Genomic DNA, 22,532 nt, shown 5'->3' with positions numbered 1-22,532 from the left:
TCCTCAAAGTTTATGTTTTCACATCTCTTCCGTATGTTTTAGGAAAGATCCAACCTCACAGAAAACTTTTAGGATAAATTAAAACTATATATTCTAAAAATAAAAATGTATCTAAGCTAATGAATCATCTTTTACACTAATTATGCCCCTAATTAATGGATAAATTTAATCTTCTCTAATTCACATTTTAACAATGAGGTGAAAAGAATGTTTGTTCATTATTCTTCAAAATATTTTTTTAAGTAATGTCTTAATCACAGGTTTTCATATGTGAAACTACTATTTGATCTGGACTTCCTGTCTAAGCTAAAGTTGACTTACCTATGAAAAAAATAATTTAACTAAAATAAACAAATTAGAATGGTGTGAATTCCATGCAGGAGAAATATTTAATGCATATAAATGAAAGATTCCAATAAATACTAATGTTCACCTTTAACTCTTTAATATAACTGTAAAAAGGCTCTCTAGTTACTAGAAATAGACCTCTAACTCAATTAGAAGTCTGTATATTTGTTTTCCAATTTGAACATTTTATTAATTTAGATATGAATTTCAATGATTTAATGAGCTTTTACTATATTTTAAAATGTAAGCTATGATATTACTCTTTAAAATATAAAAAATTAAGTTGATTAAATTAACTTTTTAAACTATTAGACTTGTTTTATTTTTATTGTATTATAGCCATAAATGTATATTCTCTGTTCTATACTGTTAAAGAGTTAATTAATAGGTAATTCATCAAGTTGAATAAAATAAATGAGTTTAGGTCCATGAGTTTAGGTCCATCTACAACCTCTCATTGTTAGATCAGGGAGCTACTAACAACTGCAGCACATTAATAAACTAGCACTACCCAAGTTCAACTATCTAAGTCTCCATCTTAAACTTCTTTTAAAAATAAGAATGCAAAAAAACTCAGTTTAAGTTAGCTGAAGTATTGTGCCTGTAAAAAATCCTATCCAATAATGTATTAAAGTGATATATCTTTGAGAAGATAATAAAAATGTAACATTTCTTTAGTGATAGCTCAAATTAAAAGGGAAAAAGTGAAGCATATATATTTGTAAGTTGAAAAGACTGCTTATAAAAGTTCTTATAGTAAATCTGATTTTATTTGCACATAAAAAACTTACAATTTTTTGCACAAATGATCCTTTTAGTGCTCCATTCAATAAGAGCATATTATAGTCCTGAACTTTATAGTTGTAAAAGACTTTGATGAAACAATATGAAAGGAGATCAGTAGTTTGTAATCATTACTAAAAGATTCTGGTGGCAGACCTAATGGTGTAGCCTTTCTTCAATCAAAAAACACATGGCAGTGGCAAACGACAACAGCAACACAACTAACAGCTGTGGGTTCCCAGGCCAGACAATGCAGCTCCCGCCTGGGTACCACTGTAACAGACTGGCCTTGCTCACAGGACTGAGCAGATACACACACTTGACATTTTAATTTTGCCACGCCATCTAAAACCCTCAGAGAGGAAGAAAGATAAGAGCTTTCAAAAACCAATGCTTCTTGCTACACTGCCTGAGTTTTTAAGATACTGTGAATCCCAATGTACCATTATGACAGAACAGTAATTTAATTTGAAACAAAGAATGCCATCCCATATAGTAAAAGCCTAATATGCAAATTGTCCCCTCGGGCGGTTGTTCAACCGGGAATTCAACCACTCGCTATGATGTGCACTGACCACCACGGGAGTGGGACCGCGGTGGGATGGTGGAGCAGATGAGTGGGCAGCATCAGGCCAAGGCGGGTGCGAGCAGGCCCAGGTGCTGCCCAGGGCTCAGAGGTCCGGTGGGACTTGCCCTTCCACACCAGACCCTTGCACTTTGATCGTTGGCCAGGCCCAGGGACTGCACCCAGGCACAAATTTCATGCACTGGGCTTCTAGTCAAGTAATAGAAGGGAAATAGAATAAATGATAGGGATAGATTTTGTTGTTTTATTTGTGATAACGACAGAGAAAAACAATGTAAAGACATAAATTTTAATTCCATTTACAATGATTCATAACCATCATGTAGTAAACATTCCCAGCTATATCCCCCTTCACCTGGATTCTTAGATCCCTTTTCTTTATTTAAGCTAGTTTTAGTTGATTTCTGTTAATTATAGCCAAAGAACATTAATTAATAAAGAATAGGGGTTGTGACAGAGTAAAAGAAAATAATCTTGCCGAAACCGGTTTGGCTCAGTGGATAGAGCGTCGGCTTGCGGACTGAAAGGTCCCAGGTTTGATTCCGGTCAAGGGCATGTACGTGGGTTGCGGGCATATCCCCAGTAGGAGATGTGCAGGAGGCAGCTGATCGATGTTTCTCTCTCATCGATGTTTCTAACTCTCTATCTCTCTCCCTTCCTCTCTGTAAAAAATCAATAAAAATATATTTAAAAAAAAAGAAAATAATCTTGTAGAAGAGATTAAAAAAAAAAGAGTGAGAGAGAAGAAATAAAATAGTGAGAGAAAAAAATCAAGTTAACTTCCTAACCGCACATAACAATTATGGTAGAAATGAAATCCTTCAGTTTTGAACCCTCTTCTTAAAGAGTATATGTGATAAACATGAAGAAACCTGACCTTTGTTTCTTCAGTCCTCACTGAATCCAACAGATAATGCAGGAGCTCCTGACTGTCCTGTTGCTGAAAATCTTTAAATCGAGGGGCCCTTTGATTTAAAAACAGCAGGAGAGAAAAAAAGATAATTTCATCAACAATATATTATTAATATTTAAATCACTTTATAATAACATATAGTCGAAGATTCAATTTACTTCATTTTGTACTAAGTCAAAATGTGATTACTGTTCCAATTAGGAAGAGACCTTAAGTGTACTGAGAACAATATGGCTATCATTTATTGGGCAACTACTACATGCCAACCACATATGTGTTTCACATACTCACAACTATAAACCTACTTTTCCCCCACCCTATATACAAATATGTAAAATCAAATCAGTTATATCCACATGTACTATATAGAGAGATATACAAAACACAGTAAGCAAAACAAGCAAGTTGCAATTTTTATGTCGGTATGTGCATAATGACTTTTAAAATAAAAAACAAACTAATAATTTGAATTTTTATCTATGAGCATCTATTACTTTAATAATAATTTATTAATAATTTATAAATCTTTATAAAATTAGAAAAATGATACAAAACACAGTTATTTTGGATAGAGTCTAAAACAAATTTCTAAAGTACATATATCCTAAAAATTTCTTAATTTTATGGGGCACCTATGTTTCTGAGGCTTTTCAGGGATCTTTTTGTTCCTCAGGCTTTAAAAAAAACAGCATTTGCCGAGCAAATGAAACATACAATACACCCTCTATATTTTAGACTACATTTAATATGATGGCACATTATACTAAGTGAAATAAGCCAGTCACAGAAAGACAGATACTGCAATGACTCCATTTATATGAAGAATCTAAAATACTCAAATGCATAGAATCAAAGGATGGAATGAATGATAGTTGTGAGGGGCTGGAGTGAGGTGCAAAGGTGGAGTTGCTAATAAATAGGCATAAGGTTTCAGTCGAGCAAGATGAATAAGCCCTAGAGATCTGCTGTACAACATTGTACCTATAGTCAACAATATATTATACACAAAAACATTTTATTTTTTTTAAATATATTTTTATTAATTTCAGAGAGGAAGGGAGAGGGAGAGAGAGATAGAAACAACAATGATGAGAGAGAATCATTGATCAGCTGCGTCCTGCACACCCCTTACTGGGGATGGAGCCACAACCCAAGCATGTGCCCTTGACCGGAATCGAACCCAGGACCTTTGAATCCACAGGCCGATGCTCTATCCACTGAGCAAAACCAGCTAGGGCTACACAAAAACATTTTAAGAGGGTAGAGTTTGTGTTGTATTTTTTACACAATACATTTTTTAGAAACAAATTATATCGGTACACTACTATGAGACAAAATATAATAAAACACAATACCATGACACAAATAACGAGCTTAAATTAAAATGAAACTTTAAAGAGTGTAGATATAAAAAAAAGCAAGTTCATGTTTAAAGAATTTTGTTTCTACATATTTTAGTTCACTGTGGACTAAACTAGCTTATGGCTCTATGACAAGGCCCGTTTTAAACACATGACACGTTGTGTACCTGAATTCTAGCGAGTACTGACAACAGAGTAAGCTCTCAATTTTCCAGATGTAGGAATAAGTACATACATTAAAGTTAAGTCACGACCTTTATAGTATGTGTTTATTTCCACGCACTCAAATATTGTGTGTGTGTGTGAGTGTGAGTGTGAGTGTGTGTGTGTGTGTGTGTGTGTGTGTATATATATATATATATATATATATATATACATATATATATATATATAAAAATAAACAAGCTAGAGGCCTTCATGCACTGGTGGGGTCCCTCGGCCTGGCCTGCGGGGATCAGTGAACCTCCCCGTCACCACAGCCTGGCCTTACCCACCAACTCACCAGGCTCCAGCCCCCTCATCGGGCTCCAGCCCGCTGTCCGCATTGATCCTGCACAGCATGAAGTAGTGCGCGAAGCAGCAGGCAGCCAGGGAGGAGCCCCACCTGGGCGCCACGCTGCTCCCACTCAACCCAGCCCCACGGTGGCAGCAGCCACTGGGATGTGCAGGGGGAATGCCCAGGAGAGGCTCGGCGTCTGGTGTCCATTTATCAGCTGAGCAGCACTTCCACTGTGGGAACACACTGACCACCAGGGGGCAGCTCCTACATTGAGCGTATTCCCCCCTGGTGGTCAGTGCACATCAAAGTGACTGGTTGTTCTGGTCATTCCACCATAATGGTCGCTTAGGCTTTTATTATATAGATACTAGAGGCCTGGTGCATGAATTCACACACCGGTGGGGTCCCTCGGCCTGGCCTGTGCCCTCTTGCAATCTGGGACCCCTCAGGGGATGTCGGACTGCCAGTTTTGGCCAGATCCCCACAGGCCAGGCCGAGGAACCCCACCGGTGCACAAATCCGGGCACCGGGCCTCTAGTATGCATACAAGGTCTTTGGTTAATCTCTTCCCGCCTTCCCCCCTTCCCCCTTCCCTCTGAAATTCATCAGTCTGTTCCATGTTTCCATGCCTGTGCATTGAGCGTCTGCCCCCTGGTGGTCAGTGCGCATCATAGCTACTGGTCGAACAGTTGTTCAGTTGCTTAAGCTTGTATATATATAGATATTTTTAATTATTTTTATTATTTCCGAGAGGATGTGAGAAGGAGAGAAAGATAGAAATATCAATGATGAGAGAGAATCATTGATCAGCTGTCTCCTACACGTCTCCTCCTGGGGATCAAGCCAGCAACCCTGGCATGTGCCCTTGACTGGAATCGAACCAGGGACCCTTCAGTCCACAGGCCGACGCTCTACCCACTGAGCCAAACCAGTTAGGGCCTAAATATATTTTTATTGATTGATTTCAAGAGGAAGGGAGAATGAGAAATATCAATGATGAGAGAGAATCACTGATCTGCTGCCTCCTGCAGGATCGAGCCAACCTGGGCATGTGCCCTGAAGGGGAATCGAGCCATGACCTTCTGGTTCATAGACTGAGGCTCAACCACTGAGCCATGCCAGCCGGGCAAATATTTTGTTTTTGAACATTTCATAACATCTTGAGAAATTCACTTAAACTCTATTTGCCTCAAAGCTCATCTTTTAAAATAAAGAAACTAGGTTAGATATCTATTATAGCACCTTTTAAGATCTTACAATTCTATAATTTTCATACTTTATTGTGTTACATGATGGGCTTCTTTTAATTTTTTATTTTTTATTTTTATTTTTTTTAAATATATTTTATTGATTTTTTACAGAGAGGAAGGGAGAGAGATAGAGTCAGAAACATCGATGAGAGAGAAACATCAACCAGCCGCCTCCTGCACACCCCCTACTGGGGATGTGCCCACAACCCAGGTACATGCCCTTGACCGGAGTCGAACCTGGGACCTTTCAGTCCGCAGGCTGACGCTCTATCCACTGAGCCAAACCGGTTTTGGCAATTTTTTAAATAAAATATTTATTGTTGACAGTATTACAGATGTCCCCCTTCCCCCCCCCTCCCCCCATTGCCACTTCCATCCGATTCCCACCCTGGTCAAGGCCTTCACCACCCTATTGTCTGTGTATAATGCATAATCATGGGCTTCTGAGTTAGAACAGACCTCTATGTGAATCCTGATTTTGTCACTATGAAATGGGGTAAAGTACTCAACTGCTATGAATCTCAGTTTCCTTATACATAAAATGGGGATAAACAATCACTTCTTCAGAGTTTTATAAGATATAATTTCCCTGCCCGGCCAGCTGGCTCAGTGGTTGAGCATCAACTTATGAACCAGGAGGTCATGGTTCGATTCCAGGTCAGGGCACATGCCCAGGTTGCGGGCTCAATCCCCAGTGTGGGGTGTGCAGGAGGCAGCCAATCAATTATTCTATTTCACTCTCCCTCTCTCTTCCTCTCTGAAATCAATTAAAATATATATATATATATATATATATATATATATATATATATATATATATATATATATATTTTTTTTAAAACGATATAATTTTCATAGACCACAGAACTGCAGCTAAACAATGTTAATTCCTCCTCTTGGTATCCAGGCAGTAATAGCAATGTTACAGTAAGACTGAAAGTACTCATATTAAGTATAAACACAATAGCATTTTGTAGCTCATGATTACTTATATTAATAATGTAGGTGCACTCACTTCTGACAAAGCTGATTGAAGAGAGCTTTAGGAGACAGAGATCCTTTGTCAGTTTCCTTCATGCTGTGAAGAAACAGGACCAAGGCTGAGGTCAATGGTCCAGGGCTTGAAAGTTCCACCATTAGTGGATCCTTTAAAAACAAGATCAACTCTATGTCAGAAATATATATTATTTTAAATCAAATAGTTCTAGTTCGTTTCAGTGATGACAACTAAATTCCCTCAACTGTATTAAGAAACTTTAGTCCCTCATATATAAAAATATAAAAATGAAAATTAGAATTAAATGCTTTATCTTGAAAAACACAGGTATTCTCATATTGTCTGCCCTTTACTAGTACTTAATAAAACTATTAGCTTAAGAATGAAATCACCAATTTTTAGTTGCTTATAACTGTCCCTTAATGTGCTCTCCTAAAAGTAAAATTCTTCATCTGCTTGATATTTGTACATTTTCACAAATAATCATAAATTATATTTATATTAGCAAAACTCCATACCCTTCTTTCCCCCAAATATTTTACTGCTAAATAAGGAATGGGGGGACCAGGTATACCATCTCTCTCTCTCTTTTAAAAGGGAGAGACAGCCCTAACCGGTTTGGCTCAGTGGATAGAGCATCAGCCTGTAGACTCATGGGTCCCAGGTTCGATTCCGGTCAAGGGCATGTACATTGGTTGTGGGCACATCCCCAGTGGGGAGTGTGCAGGAGGCAGCTTATCGATGTTTCTCTCTCATTGATGTTTCTGGCTCTCTATCCCTCTCCCTTCCTCTCTGTAAAAAATTAATAAAATATATTTTAAAAAATAAAAAAAATAAAGGGGAGAGACAAAAAGCTGGGCAAAAGTAGCTTAAATTGGTGAAGGATCAATGCACTTTATTCTAGAATTTCTATTCCATCGCATTTTGTTTTCTAAAATGTTATTTTCCCCAGTAATACCCCTCTCCTTATGCATAATGAGTAAAAATGCAGATCCCAAATATAATCCTCGAACATTATAGTATGTTATCTTCTAGGATAACTGCAACCTGTGTATGTGCCCTCGCCTGGAACTGAACCACCCTTTTTGGTGCATGGGGACGGGATGACGCTCTAACCAGCCGAGCCATACTGGCTAGGGCTCACCTCACTTTAGAAGAGGGCATTGGGATCTACCATAAAAATGTTAAGGGGCTAAACAGGCAATGAATTTATAGTCTGCTTTTTCAATAATATTGTCTTTCAAAACTGTCTCCTTTGAAGAAAAATCTAAGATTACTACAGTGGGCTAAGAAATTCTAGAAGAACTCTTTCTTAAGTATTTTTGAAAACCAGATCATGAGCTATTCATACACTCTTTCTTCTTCTAAAACACACACACACACACACACACACACACACACACACACACACACACACACACCACTTTCTAACTATAATCATTATTACTAAAGTTAATGCTCTCCAGCCAAAGACCACCAGGAACACACCTGCAGTTGAACAAGGTGAGTTTACTGCTTGATACACTGAGGGAGAACACGAACCATGGGGAACCATGGGGTGTCTTAATGAGAGCATATTTGAAAGAACCAATATAGGATTGGGGCTCTAGTTGGGTAATTCAGCAGGGAGGCTAAGCAAGCAGAGGTCTGCTCTTGCTTGGACAGTGTCAGAAAGTGGGGGTAATTCTATGATTAGGTATCTCAATAAATCTTATATGTGGGTGTGTGTGGGGAGATGAGAATGAAGATAAACTAATAAAGAAATAGCACTCAGAAGGCCTGGGGGGGGGGGGGGATGCAGGGTGGAGGGGGGGTCAATGGGAAAAAAACAAAGGGGACATCTGTAATACTTTTAGCAATAAAGATAAATTGAAAAAAGGAAAAGAAACAGCACTCAATCGTTTTGGCCAACAGACAGGTTGTTTAGAATTTTCTAAGTTGCCGAAACCGGTTTGGCTCAGTGGATAGACGTCGGCCTGCGGATTGAAAGGTCCCAGGTTCGATTCCGGTCAAGGGCATGTACCAGGGTTGCGGGCACATCCCCAGTAGGGGATGTGCAGGAGGCAGCTGATCGATGTTTCTCTCTCATCGATGTTTCTAACTCTCTATCTCTCTCCTTTCCTCCCTGTAAAAAATCAATAAAATATATTTTTTTTTAAAAAGAATTTTCTAAGTGATAGAGCAACCTGGTTATTTGAAATCATGAAGTGACCTTGCCTTGCCTCATTTATTAGACTGAAAGTAGCCTGGCCTTGCTTTGCCTCATTTATTAGACTGAAAGTAGCCTGGCCTGGGGTTGGTATTCTGTGAATTGTTTGAATAACATGGCCTAACTGCGGGTGCCAGGCCAGCTGCTGGATGTCAGAGGTTGCTTTGTTCCCTCCTCATTAGCTTAAAAACCTATGATCAGATTAGGCTTCAAAAAAACCTTTAGATGTTCACTATTAAAATTAATCTACCTTTAAAGAACAAAAATGCTATATTTAAGCAAATGTCACCAGTAACTACAAAACAGGAGCCCTAGACATTTTACTCAACAAAAGTCAAACTCTCTGCTCTGGCTGATGTGGCTCAGTTGGTTTAGGGTCACTCCGAAAGGACGCTGGTTCATCTCAAAAGAGCTCTTATCCAGATAGTTACATTTCTTACCATCTGAGAGTCTGAGGAAGGGAAAATCTTGAGTATTGTACCATTTTCTTTGATCTCATTCATCAGTTCAATAAGAATGTAAGACTGTGCCAAGTTCTAAAAGAAAACAAAAGTCTTCTGATTCAGGTATACTATGCCTCTGATTTTATGGAATAAATTACAGTACTCTAAGTTTCAAATTTCATCTTGCATAGGAAACGTTTTTTAACTTTAAAAAATTTATTGAGTACATTTTACATTTAATAAATGTCATAGTTACTGATAGAGCCATGGTAAAATACAGAGAAGACATTTAAGAAGCACTCTGGAAAAGGAAGGTTTATATATGTGTATGACGATGTCTAAAAATAGCCTAATTTCTAGATGAATATTTAGTAGTCATTTGACAGGCTACAGGTGTGCAAACAAATATAAATTAATTAAAATGATCTTTGACATTTTACAAAGCTTTCGGATGCCTCTTACCTGCATAACTGCATTAAAAAAGCAAGTATTTCCTAAATTCGTAATTCCTTTTACAGATGTTACACTGTTGCCTTTTTTTCCCTTCTTTTTTTCATCTGTTTCATGTTTTTCTTCACAAAGTTTTATAATTCTAGAAAATGCATCTAAGTGAGAGAAAACATAACTGACATGAAATGTAAAATTAAGTACATATCATTTAACATCATTTAAATACATTATTTGACATTAAATAAGCTGTTTCCCCTGAATCAGTACTCCTGAAGGACAGGAATACAAACAAATAACTGTCTTGAGTTTTGTATCTTACTGCTAAAGCACTTCATTTTAATTCATGTTAATTTACACATCTGTACCTCACACCACACTGCAGGTTAAACTCCAGATTAATTGAAAAATTAAACATAAATGAGTAAAGTTAAAAAGTGAGTACAAAAGATCCAGATCTTGGGTTTCTAAATACCATCCCTTACTAAAAGAAATGTACACTCCTTGAAGGAAAGGCTGATTCTTAACCTGGGGCAGCAAAGAGGCCAAATGAGCCTATCACATTATTGTTGTGCCAAAAAACAAGGAAGTGCTCCCAAAAAAGTGATGAATATGTCAAAATACACAGGTGCCACTTCTAATAGGTTCCCACAGGTCCAATATGGTACAGTTTGAATATAAAACTAAAAAAGGGCACTAGCAGATTATTATTCACTGAATAAAATGAAAGTGATTCTGAATTGATAATAAATTTAAAATGGGGATGAAAGGGAGAAAATTTCCTTACAAGAGAATGCCAACTAATAAACAAAAGAAATTCGAAAATCCCTATACAATGGCAATTTTTTTGGTATTCTTGCAACTTTTCTATATTTAAAAACGCCAAATAAAAAGTTAAAAGTTAACAGAATTATAATATAAAAGCTAAAATACCTAAGTGTATAGTACACTGAGTGTGTGTTTTGGGTTTACTAACTTGTATAATTAATGCAAATTTGAAAATTATAGTATATGTTTAATAACAATATGAAAATGAAGAACAATTCTTAACACTCATGAACTAACACAATTATACCTATTTAACAGATTATTTTCTGAATCATTATTATTTGAAGTTTGACAGGAAAGTCCCAGGATCTCAAATCTTTTTGTTTCAACTGAATGTTCTTTTAAATCCCTTTTAACCCTCAGATTGTGTAGTTCTTTACAATTATATACAGTATTTTACTCATCTAATACTGACATGCTGCCTTGCATTGCCAATTAACTGCTAAATGCTTGGCTGTTTGACCCTATAATCAGATGAATGCTCCTTCTTCCACAGGGGTGTGATGTTGGGGAGAACATACATAATAAAAAGTCAATATAAATGAAAAACTACAAGATTAAATAGCAAATAGAGTAGACTTGTTGCCTTCCATGTCTCTGATGAGCTCCCCACCCTGCCATCTGTACAGAAGCATCACGGGGATGAACAGAGGTGGAGGTGGCCCTGTTTTCAGGACAGGGGCAAGAAAACACCATAAAGAGAAACTTTAGTCTTGGCTGCTGGCAGAGTGATGTCACCCACATGCTATTGGTTCAAAGCTTGACTTGGCACCTTTGACTTTTGGCCCCACCCCCCAAAAATAAGGCCTCAATAGATGGGGCTCCAGTATCAATCAAGTGAGGTTATTAACACATTTTTTCACGGACTTTTCATAAGAATTAAATGAGCTGCTATTTGCAAAGTAGTTGGCATGGTAAGCACTGTGTGTGTGAAAACAGTCCAGCAAGCCACCAAAAATTATTTGTGCCAGAATCCATATCTTCGTGAGCTATCCTTCATGTCTACTGCTGATCTGCTCTCACTTTTTTTCTTCTCTTTAATCATTCCCTGAACTTTCTGAATTTTTTCCCCTCAAGTTTATCTCTTATTTCTGATTGGATTTTCTGAATTGCTAATATAAGTTTTGCCTTTTATACTGACTTCGTGGTTTTCATAATTTCTTGGTTTTTCTTTTGAACATGTGAAAATATTTCATTGAGAAAAAAATGTATTGGTGGCTTCTAAGATGTTTCTATCATTAAGCAAATTGATTGCATGGAAAAGATTTTCCTTTCCAATTTAATTCTTATTACTTATTGTACTATCTGGAGGGCAGGAGAAGAGATCTTTCTTATTCTTCACTGTGTTAAGAACACAGAGCTTAGCGGCAAAGGCTGGTACAATTAGTGGAGGTCACTGAAATGCGGAGGCCAGGCATGGAGAAAAGAGGCAGCAAGAGAAAGCCAGACAGTATTCAAACTTGCAAGTGACAAATGCCAGTCAGTGCTTAGGAAGCATTACACAAACAAGAAGCCCCATAGTGATCCTGGCTGGGTTTGTAAACAAGAGCAGCCCACCTCTTCATTATTTTATCTGAGATTCCAACTGGAGGCTGGAATCGGCAGGTTTCAGGTTCTCACTATAGCTATTGCCACTAGATGGTTTCATAGTGATTTGTAAGATATTTAAGATGAAAGAATAATTAAATCCAAGCATTAGTCCATTTTTTTTTGGCATGAGGTTGTTCTCTGATTTTATATTTACAAAACTCAGTCTCCAACAGGTTAAGTGATTTGCCCACAATCATAATGGTAACCTTTTCATTATAAATTCATTGTTATTTACCAACTAATTTCTCTTCGGTGATTTATGTACAATGAGAAGAATTATAAAAGATAGTAGGACAACATTCTTCCAAATCTGGGTAGTATATGCAACCCCGAAAAAATATGGCTCTTCAAAAGTATTTCCTGTAGTTAACAATCTTAATAAATGTTGCCATATTTTTTAGCTTATTAACATAAAAACAGAGTGATTAGGGGATCTAAACTATATCGATTATATTAACTATATATAAATATATTACATATTTAACACACATTTCTTATTCACTTGGGAAAACACTTCCAGAAATTATATTTTAATCTTATAAAAACGTATCGCATTTTTAAACCATAACATGCCAATTACTTATGTATCTGTGTACTACATTTACCCATTAGATTTCAAAACATCTGGGATAACATCCTAAAGTAAACAATGTTCATAAGACCATCTGGACAAAACTGCAGGCGAAAAAAAAAAGCATAAACATATGGAAAAACAGATTTTACCCTTCCCTTCAGCAGAAAGGGATGACAAATGTCGAACCTAGATATATCCACGCTTCACTGTGTGATGCTTTTCAGCACCACCTGGCTCTCCATGCAGGGCCACCAAATATGGACAGCACTGCCAGAGAGAACATATCCACAGGGCAGTGGCAATACAAATAGTTTACTTCATGGTTAAATAGCTACTTCACACAAGTGGGAAGGATCTATTTGTTGACTTTTACATATAAGTCTGTGAGAACATATTCAAAATTAATTATGCCATTGAACTTGAATATTAAATAGATCAGATAATTTAATGAGAAAATAAAATGACATTTTCTAATAACTATTTACATTTGTTTTATCTAAAGCGCAAGTTTTTCATTTTACTAAATAGCACATTTATAAAATGTAACAATTCAAACTTAATTGATTTAACAAATGTTCATTGAACCACTACCTATAAATACTGCTTAGATTTATGGCTACAGTATAAGGAATTGGTACATAGTGAACAGCACAGAGACAGTAAGCCTTAAACGCATGAGAATATCTTAGGAAAACTTTAGAGACTAAGCATACATGTACATTTACTCACTAAGAAACTGTCAACTTGAAAGTTTAAGATTCTAGATTAAAACTAGGGTGTCTGAGAATCAGTCTCTCAATTATCTGACATACAAACAAGTATCAACACTAATAAAAGAGAAAAATGGTAATTGGCGTACGAGCTACCCTTTTCATTGGCTAATCAGGGCTATATGCAAATTAACTGCCAACTAAGATTGGCAGTTAACTGCCAACAAGATGGCGGTTAATTTGCATATGTAGGCACAATGCAGGGAGGCGAAAGGGAAAGCAGGAAGCAGCCCCCTGCCACTGACAGTGAACAGAAACCCAGGGGGAGCTAAGAGCTGGGGGGCAGGGCAAAGGCGGCCCTGGGGCCGCCTTTGCCCTGCCCCCCAGCCATGATCGGAGAATCAGGCGCCTTTGCCGCCCTGGCCAGTGATAGCAGGAAGTAGGGGTGGAGCCAGCAATGGGAGCTGGGCACGGTCGAAGCTGGCAGTCCCAGGAGCTAGGGGTCCCTTGCCTGGGCCTAAAGCAGAGCCCACGATCGTGGGGCCGCTGCAGCTGCGGGTCCCCGCTGCCCGGGCCGAACGCCTCAGCCAGAGGCGTCAGGCCTGGGCAAGGGGCCGATCCTGCGATTGGAGGGTGATGGGGGTCAACGCCTGAGGGCTCCCAGTATGTGAGAGGGGGCAGGCTGGGCTGAGGGACACTCCCCCCCACGCACACCCAGTGCACGAATTTCGTGCACCGGGCCCCTAGTGTTTTAATAAAAAGCAATTTATTACTTGTACTAAAGAATGATTACTGATCATTTTGTTTTGAGAGACAACAAAGCTCTCTCAATCTAGCAGTGATTCTAGATCTTATTCACTTTAAGAACGCTTTCTTCATAAACACAGAGCCAAATGCACCAAGGACTGAACTTCAAAATGTTTTAAAGTATAGCATAATTAGCCCTAACCAGTTTGGCTCAGTGGATAGAGTGTCAGCCTGCGGACTCAAGGGTCCCAGGTTCGATTCCGGTCAAGGGCATGTGCCTTGGCTGTGGACACATCCCCAGTAGGGTGTGTGCAGGAGGCAGCTGATGGATGTTTCTCTCTCATCGATGTTTCTAACTCTCTATCCCTCTCCCTTCCTCTCTGTAAAAAATCAATAAAATATATTTTTAAAAAAAGTATAGCATAATTAAAAGGACAAAGCTGCAACAGCATTTTAAAAAAAGACAAATAATACAAAATTCTGATTATCATTTGTTTTGTTCTCAAGTTTTACCTGAACTCATGACATAGCTATGATTAGAAAGAATTTCAGGGTTAGAAGATTATTTTACTAAAAGGGATTTACTCTATCTCACCTCTATATACCAACACTGTCATCAAATACTACACATGTGTAATCAAGTAACGTAGACACCAGAATGTAAAGAACATTGAGAAAACTTCAGGCATTCTAGGTAAAAATTTTAAAGCTCTTTTATGTCTCTGCAGTTTACCTTTAAGCCTATAATCTGAGTACTCAGAGCTGCTAGTTGATTGAGTAACCTGCTAAGGTTTTATACATACTCAGGTCTTGCAAGATAAATGGATGAAGTACCAGCAAAGCACAACCGCCCCCCATCCCCCCCCCAAAAAAAGAAAGATTGATGGATCTGGCAACAATGACATTAAGAACTTCATTATTATCCAAAACCCTCTAAAAACTGTCAACAAAGTTAAATAGGGAAAATGGATGCTCTTGTCAACTTAACCTTTTGTATAATCTTTCTGGAAGGTAGTTTAGAAACGGTAATCAAAATTTACGATATGTTTATAAATTGGCCAGAAATCCCCCAAATTTTAACCTATAGAAATAAAAGAGCAAGTACATAGAGATGCAGTTTTTTCTTATCATGGGAGAAAAGTGAAAACAACCAATAGTGGGTTTGTAGCTGAGTAATATTAAATGTCTCTTTTCTCAAAGGTATGAATATTTGTGCATTACTTTGATTAAACCAGAAGGGAAACCTGGTGCTTCCCAAGTTTCCCAGAGGCATGGGAAAAGTAAACTTATTTGGTTGCTTGCTTATTTAAAAAAAAACAAACAAAAAACCTGTGAGAGCATTATCTCCTCTGATAATTGTCCCCAATGCAGAGAGATATGAAATCAGCTAATAGTAATAGAGAGTAGATTCAAACCCCAGCAGGCTGGCTTCAGACTCTGCACACTTAAACATTATGATCTACTATTTTTCTGTATAATAATGGTTGAGAAGATTAATATGTGCGATAATTTAAGACACTGCTGAAATTCTAGTGATGATATCTGAAAGATAAAGCCACTATTCTTAAGCAAAGCAGGATATACTGGATATTTTTGGTGTGTAAATTTATAGCTATATTAAAGTTTATGGCAGCCCTTTTCAAATGGGCCTCAAAAGAATTAAGCCCTAATGCCCTAGGCACCCAATGTAAGCAATTAACTTCTCCTTAGGTATCCAGAAGAGTATAGTAAGGGGACATCTTTGGGAGAACTGAGAAAACAGTCACTCAAATAATTCTCTATGCTCTGTAGTTCAAACAAGGAACCCCAGATTTAAATCCCTATAGGTAACAATTAGTTGTGTTTTGAAAGTCCGATATCTTTTTGTTCCTAACCCCTTTTATAAAGGGGAATAACTACTTTTAGTATTTATTTTTTAAATGCATATTTCTTAGTCTTACAACTGTCACTTTTTTAAAAATAATTTTTATTTCTTGAAATATTAAAAAGAGTATTATATATGTCTCCTTTTTCCACCCCCTTGACATTCCCCCGGCCCCTACCCGCTAGTGTCTTGTGTCCATTGGTTATTCTTATATGCATACATATAAGTCCTTCGGTTGATCTCTTAACCGCCCCCCCGCCCCCCCGAAACCCTCCCCAGGCTTCCCACTGTAGTTTGACAGTCTGTTCAATGCTGCTCTGCCTCTGCATCTACCCCTGTTCATCAGTCTATACTGGTCCCCATTATCTGTCCCAACCTCACTGGAGCCGTCCCAACCCCACCGGGGCCATCTCGGCCTCACCGGGGCTGTTTCAACCTCACCGGGGCCGTCCAGTCCTCACCGGGGCCCTCTCAGCATCACTGGGGCTGTTTCAACCTCACCGGGGCCACAACTGTCACTTTTAAGCAGAACAAAATATATTACTTTTTTTTTTTAAAAAAAGGTAGTTATTACATTCAATTTGTCTATGAAAGGACATTATTTATCTTCAGATATATTGTTTCAGATCCCAAATATACCATTTACTTTCTTATTTAAAAAATAGATAGAGCAAACTTAATAAAACCAAAAGAACCAACATAAGTTAAAATTTTTATACCAAAAGCATAAGTTTAATAAATTTAATGGAATATTTAATTCTCTCTTTAAGTTCTTTGAAAATGGCATCCAACCAGTATTTAAATTATGGGCCAAATTTATTGCTTTAGGAAAAAAAATGTGAGATTGTCAGTTACCTGTCTAGTTCACAAACAGCAAACCAATATTTAACAATATTATTTCATCACGAATTCCTGTTTTTGGTATTTGTAGAATACTTACATGACATTTACAAGACTATCGAAGTGACAAACGAGCCTTTCAGAGGTATCGATCCACTTTCTTTTTTAAAATATATTTTATTTATTTTAGAGAGGAAAGGAGAGGGGGAGAGAGAAACATCAATGATGAGAATCATTGATTGGCTGCCTCCTGCATGCCCCCCACTGGGTATTGAGCCCCCAACCCAGGCATGTGCCCTCAGCCAGAATCAAACTGGGACCCCTAAGTCCGCAGGCCGATGCTCTATCCACTGAGCCAAACCAGCTAGGGCTTGATCCACTTTTTAATAATATATATTTCTGGGTGGGTCTCACAAGAAAGTTTTCTTGCTCTTTTTCAATTTTGTGTTATATGTGAGGATTTTATTGGTTGTTTTTAGTTTTCTGGTATGTGATTGAAAGGGAGGGTGTGGAGGGATTTTTTTTTTTAAAGCAAATCGTAGCATCAGATGTAAAATCCACACAGCTATAAGCATTCTTCTGAAAACGTGCACTGGGGTTCCCTCAACTGTTTAATGCAATTACCTAAATCAGTCATGTAGTATTAATGTAATTTGCTCATTGCTACAGCTGAAAAGAAGTTTAATCTTTAAAAAGGAAAAACTTGCTGCCCCAAGACTCCTCTACCTTGGAACCAAACATTACCCCACCTGTTTATTCTTAAAATTCCATTAACCATTAGTCTTATAAATCTTTATTTGATTGTGTCTTAAACTGATATTGCCACATGAATGGGCAGGTATACATACAAAGGCATTCCTATCTATCTCCACACTGTAGACACAAAATTTTTCTAAAATACAAAACTAATCATCCATATCTCCACTAAAAATTAGTGGCTCCTCACTGCCTTCAGGATAAACTACACTTACAAGGCCCTTTAATATCTTCCTATTTACCTTTAGAGTCTCACCTCTCACCATTCCCTAATACAGAAAACTCAACCTTGCAGCTCTATAAAATTCCCTGAACTTTATCAAGCTCCCTCATCAAAGAGCTATTCCTCTCCCTGAAAACATAACCCCATGCCTCTTTGCCTAGCTGATTTCTAGATATCTTTCAGCTCTTGGCTTAGAAAGGTCTTCCTCTACATAAAATGTTCCTCCAGTCTAGGATAGAGACTACTCCCAAGTGTTCTCACAGCCCCCTGTACTTACTCTTTCACAGGCAATTATAATTAAGTGTGATGTATCAATATCCCTTCCTGGACCAAAAGATCAATAATGGCAGGAACTGAGAAATAAATCTGTCTCATTCACTGCTATATCTCCAATAGCTAGCACAACGATTGGCTAGAAGTGCAAATGTATAAAAAAAAACCTGAATGAATAAATAATTTGATAATATTCAGCGGTTATTTTGGGAAAAAAATGCAAAGCTTATCTACTTCCCCAGTATAAACTGATTACATGCTAGTTCAGTTCAATTCAGCAAGTATTTACTGCTTAGCCGCCTCAAAAAGAATATAAGCCAGGGTACAATCCTCAAGGAACATACAGTTTTATAAATAAGACACACAAACACATGAAAGCTACTAGTAAACACCACAAAACCCTGTATTATTTCATTCTAAGGTACCCTGAATAGAAGAAAGGAGATAAGACAAAGGATTGGGCAGGTGTACTTGGAGTAGGATTTGAGTGAGCCTTAGGGCAAGTAAGGCTGAAGACAGAAAACAGAAATGTGCTAACTCAGCAGTTCTGAAAGTGAATCTGAAAACAACCTCCTGAAGACACCATCCTCCTTTCCGGGTCCGTAAGGTCAAAAGTACTTTATAAGACTATGATGTTAGTTGCTTTTTTAAATGTTTGCTTCCATTCATTCTCAATTATATCAATAATAAATGCAGTATTCCAGAGGCTACACTCCATGTGATAGCACATTGAATGCAGAAGTAGGTATGAGAACCCAGCTGTTTTCTATTAAGCCAACCATTAAAGAGATTTGTAAAAATGTAAAACAGTGCCACTTACTCTCTGTAAAAAATCAATAAAATATATTTTAAAAATGTTATTTGTGTTCAAATGTCATAAAATTATTGCTAATTTTCAGTGAATTAATATTTTAGTTTTCTTAGTTTTAATTTCTATTTCGATAAGTATTGATTTATAACCTATCTAACCAAAGCTCTTTTAAGTCCTCAATAATATCTTAAGTGTCTAATGGGCTACCAACCCTGAGCTAGTTGTTTTTAAGAGATGGATGAAGCCTAGATTCTCTGTGTAGAGAAGATAATTTAGATATATTAGGCATTCGCTCAGGCACTGCATAACTTAAAAACATGTTTAAAGTACAGGTATGGACTTTCCTCTCAGTAAAGTTATTTTTACTTAGTGCAAAATATAAAAACAATCTTTAAACATCATTTTTATTCTTCTACCTAAATACAACATATAGATTCATATGTTTTGAATTACTGTACATATATGGACGTTTTTATATTTCTAGTCTTCACATTGATAATTTAAAGTCGTTGCATAATCATATCCAGCATTCTTACAAACCTCAATAGCAACTTTCACATTTGGTTTTTAAAGTATTTTCTAAAAATTACTAAAGCTTCATGCAGAAAGAATATGGAAAATTACTATCCCAAAAAAACTTACTTCTAGAATACCAAGGGATCTTATGTTATACCAAACTTGCCTGAGGCATCCTGTAGCTTGGAAAACAAAGATAACCCCATTTTGCCCGCGAACTTCTGGAAACCTTGAATTCAGAACTACATCTCTCTCCAGCTTTGAAAGCTCTACACGCTCTCAAATTCCCTCAAGAACCTGTTTCCCATCATTTCAGGTGCTACCCATGGTTCCCTAAACACAATTAAAGCTTGCATGGGTCCTTTCCACACCTGAAATAACTTTTTATCTAATCTGGACCCACCCAAAGTTCATCCTTTAAAGGTCAACGTGGAAGCAACTCATCCCAGATTTCTGAATTTCTTTCAACTGAATGTTACATCCCTCTTTGAATATCTAAAGGACTTTGTGTAAACATCTCTCAAAATACAAATTATACTCTGCTTTCATTATCATCACTTTTTAAAAAAAGATTTTTTATTTTTATTTTGAGAGAAGAAGGGAAAGGGAATGAGAGAAATATGGATCAGCTGCCTCCTGCACACCACATTATCAATATTTTTTATCTCATCACCTCTTTTAGATCTTAAACTTCTTTAGGGCAGGAACTGTTTTATCATCTCTATTTCTTGAGGCCCACGGGAAAGAGGGGAAAAAGTGCTGAGGAAAATGAGGCTCAGACAAACTATAATCTACCCCACATCACATAGCCAGTGATTGACAGAGTCCAATGTGAATGCCAAACTGCCTGACTAAAAGCCCATGTGCTTTCTACCTATTATCCCAATCTCCCTTCCTTACATCCCTTACAACAATAAATACTCAAGAAATGTATAAAATTAAATGGAATCAGACTGGCTTTGTTCTTAATATCAAGGAACCTCTTAGGTGAAAAATACAGAAAAAATAATTTCTACAATCGTACTTTTGCCACCTTAGCATCATACCCACATATATATTATCATACCCAACAGAACACGTTTCATGTGCAGTTTTCAGGAGACAGCCCTGAGACCCACATCTCTGTTCCTGAAGTATTAAATGTCTACCAACACCATATTTTTCCTGATTCTTGATTTGAGCATAATTGGAGATGACAGAATAAGATTTCAATAAATGTTTGTTGAATCAATGTGATAAAATTAATAATTTCTTCTACTGTCCAGGAACCTGAATTTACTTTCTCTAGTTCCTCCTCTAATTTCTTCACCATTACTATCTCAGAGCAATAATAGTTAACAAATACAATATATATTGGGCTACAGAAAATACAGCAAGGCTCCCTGGAGGATCAGGCCTAAGCTGGCAGTCAGACATTCCTCTGGCAGCCCAGAAGCCCTTAGGAGATGTCCAATTGTTGGCTTAGGCCCGCTCCCCGTGGGCATCGGCCACAGCGGGATGGTGGAGCAGGTGAGCTGTGGTGCCAGACCAAGGTGGAGTGCTGGTCACTATCACTGGGGTAAGCTTCTGGTGGTTAGTGAAAATTCTTTGCTCCTGCGCGCTCACACCTGCTGCCGGTGCCGGCCCTGCTCATACTCCCTGCTGGTGCTGGCCCCAATTGCTCTGCGCTGTCAGCGGGTGTGAGCAGGGCCAGCGCCATCAGTGCATGGGGGTGGTGGTGGTGGCGGAGGCGGCAGCAGCGGGAGTGGGGCTGCCTTCAGACAGGGGACCAGGGGCTGAAGGAGGAGGGTCCGGGCGGGGGTGGGGAGGATGTACTGAGACCCGCCCCTGTGCCCACTGCAGCCTTGCACCCCACAGTTCCTTTCAAGTTGCACGAATTCGTGCACTGGGCCCCTAGTACCAAATAAAGTATAAAACCTAGCATGTAGCAGGGACTTAATATTTCTGAATGAAGAAACTGTTTCCCTCTTACTCTTAATTTATAGTAACATGTATTATATACTGTTTATATGTTAGATAACAAAGTATATAATATATAATACATCGCCCAGCTGGTGTTGCTCAGTGGTTGAGTGTCAACCCATGAACCAAGAGGTCACTGTTCGATTCCCAGTCAGGGGACATGCCCAGGTTGCGGGCTCCATCTCCAGTAGGGGTGTGCAGGAGGCAGTCGATTGATGATTCTCTCTCATCACTGATATTTCTATCTCTCTCTCTCCCTCCCCTTTCCTCTCTCTGAAATCAATAAAAACATATATGTAATACATTACTATTATATAATAAAGAACTTGCCTCCCTTTGCCCCAGGTTCCTGAGAAGTACCCACTAAATCCTTGGATATCTAGAGTAATTGATAGTTTATGTTAACAAATTAACAAGGTGTCTTTTACACTCATTGTGGGTGCCCAGACAGTTTATGCTAATGAAATGACTCAGGATGGGAGCCAGTCAAGCCAGAAAGGCCAACCTTGTGATTAGAGACTGAGTTAAATCATGTGGCAAAAGCTTATTCAATGAAATTCTAATAAAAACTCTGGACATCAAAGCTCTGGTGAGCTTCCATGGTTAACCATACTCTGTGTACTGTTACACATCAGTGTGTCAGGAAGTTGATGCTTTCTGACTCCACAGGAAGAAGATACAGAAGCTTCATGTTTGGGACCTTCCCAGGCCCACTCTATGTGTCTTTTTTTTTTTGGCTAGTCCTGACTTGTGGCTTTTTTGTTGTTGTTGCTATAATAAAATTGTAATTGTAAGGTTAGCACCTTTCCTGAGTTCTCTGAGTCATTGTGGTAAATTTCTCAACCTAAGAGGGTAGTAGAAACCCCTGAATTTGTAGCCAGCTGTTCAAAAATGTGGGTGGTTTGATAACTCCTGAGCTTGAGAATGGTGAGTGAAGTGAGGGTGTCTTGTGGGGGCACTGAGCCCTTAATCTGTCTAACACCAGGTAGTTAGTGTCAGGAC

General features: G+C 38.0%; 1 protein-coding gene across 7 annotated transcripts in view; it reads right to left on the bottom strand.

Moving 5' to 3' along the window:
* Positions 1 to 22,532, bottom strand: part of USP45 (ubiquitin specific peptidase 45) — a 58,746-nt gene that overhangs the window by 20,272 nt on the left and 15,942 nt on the right. For 5 of the 7 annotated variants that reach the window (XM_059700869.1, XM_059700868.1, XM_059700866.1 and 2 more), the window contains 4 exons: positions 9,852 to 9,994; positions 9,387 to 9,482; positions 6,756 to 6,886; positions 2,595 to 2,682 (listed from right to left, as the gene is read on the bottom strand). In XM_059700869.1, coding sequence (XP_059556852.1) covers positions 2,595 to 2,682; positions 6,756 to 6,886; positions 9,387 to 9,482; positions 9,852 to 9,994 — 458 coding nt within the window. Of the gene's footprint in view, positions 1 to 2,594; positions 2,683 to 3,690; positions 3,868 to 6,755; positions 6,887 to 9,386; positions 9,483 to 9,851; positions 9,995 to 22,532 lie in introns of those variants that run through there. The other 2 variants (XM_059700871.1, XM_059700867.1) reach the window with 2 other exon arrangements.

The sequence above is a fragment of the Myotis daubentonii genome, chromosome 6, assembly GCF_963259705.1.
Source record: "Myotis daubentonii chromosome 6, mMyoDau2.1, whole genome shotgun sequence".
NCBI classification, from domain to species: domain Eukaryota; kingdom Metazoa; phylum Chordata; class Mammalia; order Chiroptera; family Vespertilionidae; genus Myotis; species Myotis daubentonii.
The sequence above is the reverse complement of the archived record's forward strand: the minus strand, read 5'-3'. Positions and strand labels throughout refer to the sequence as shown.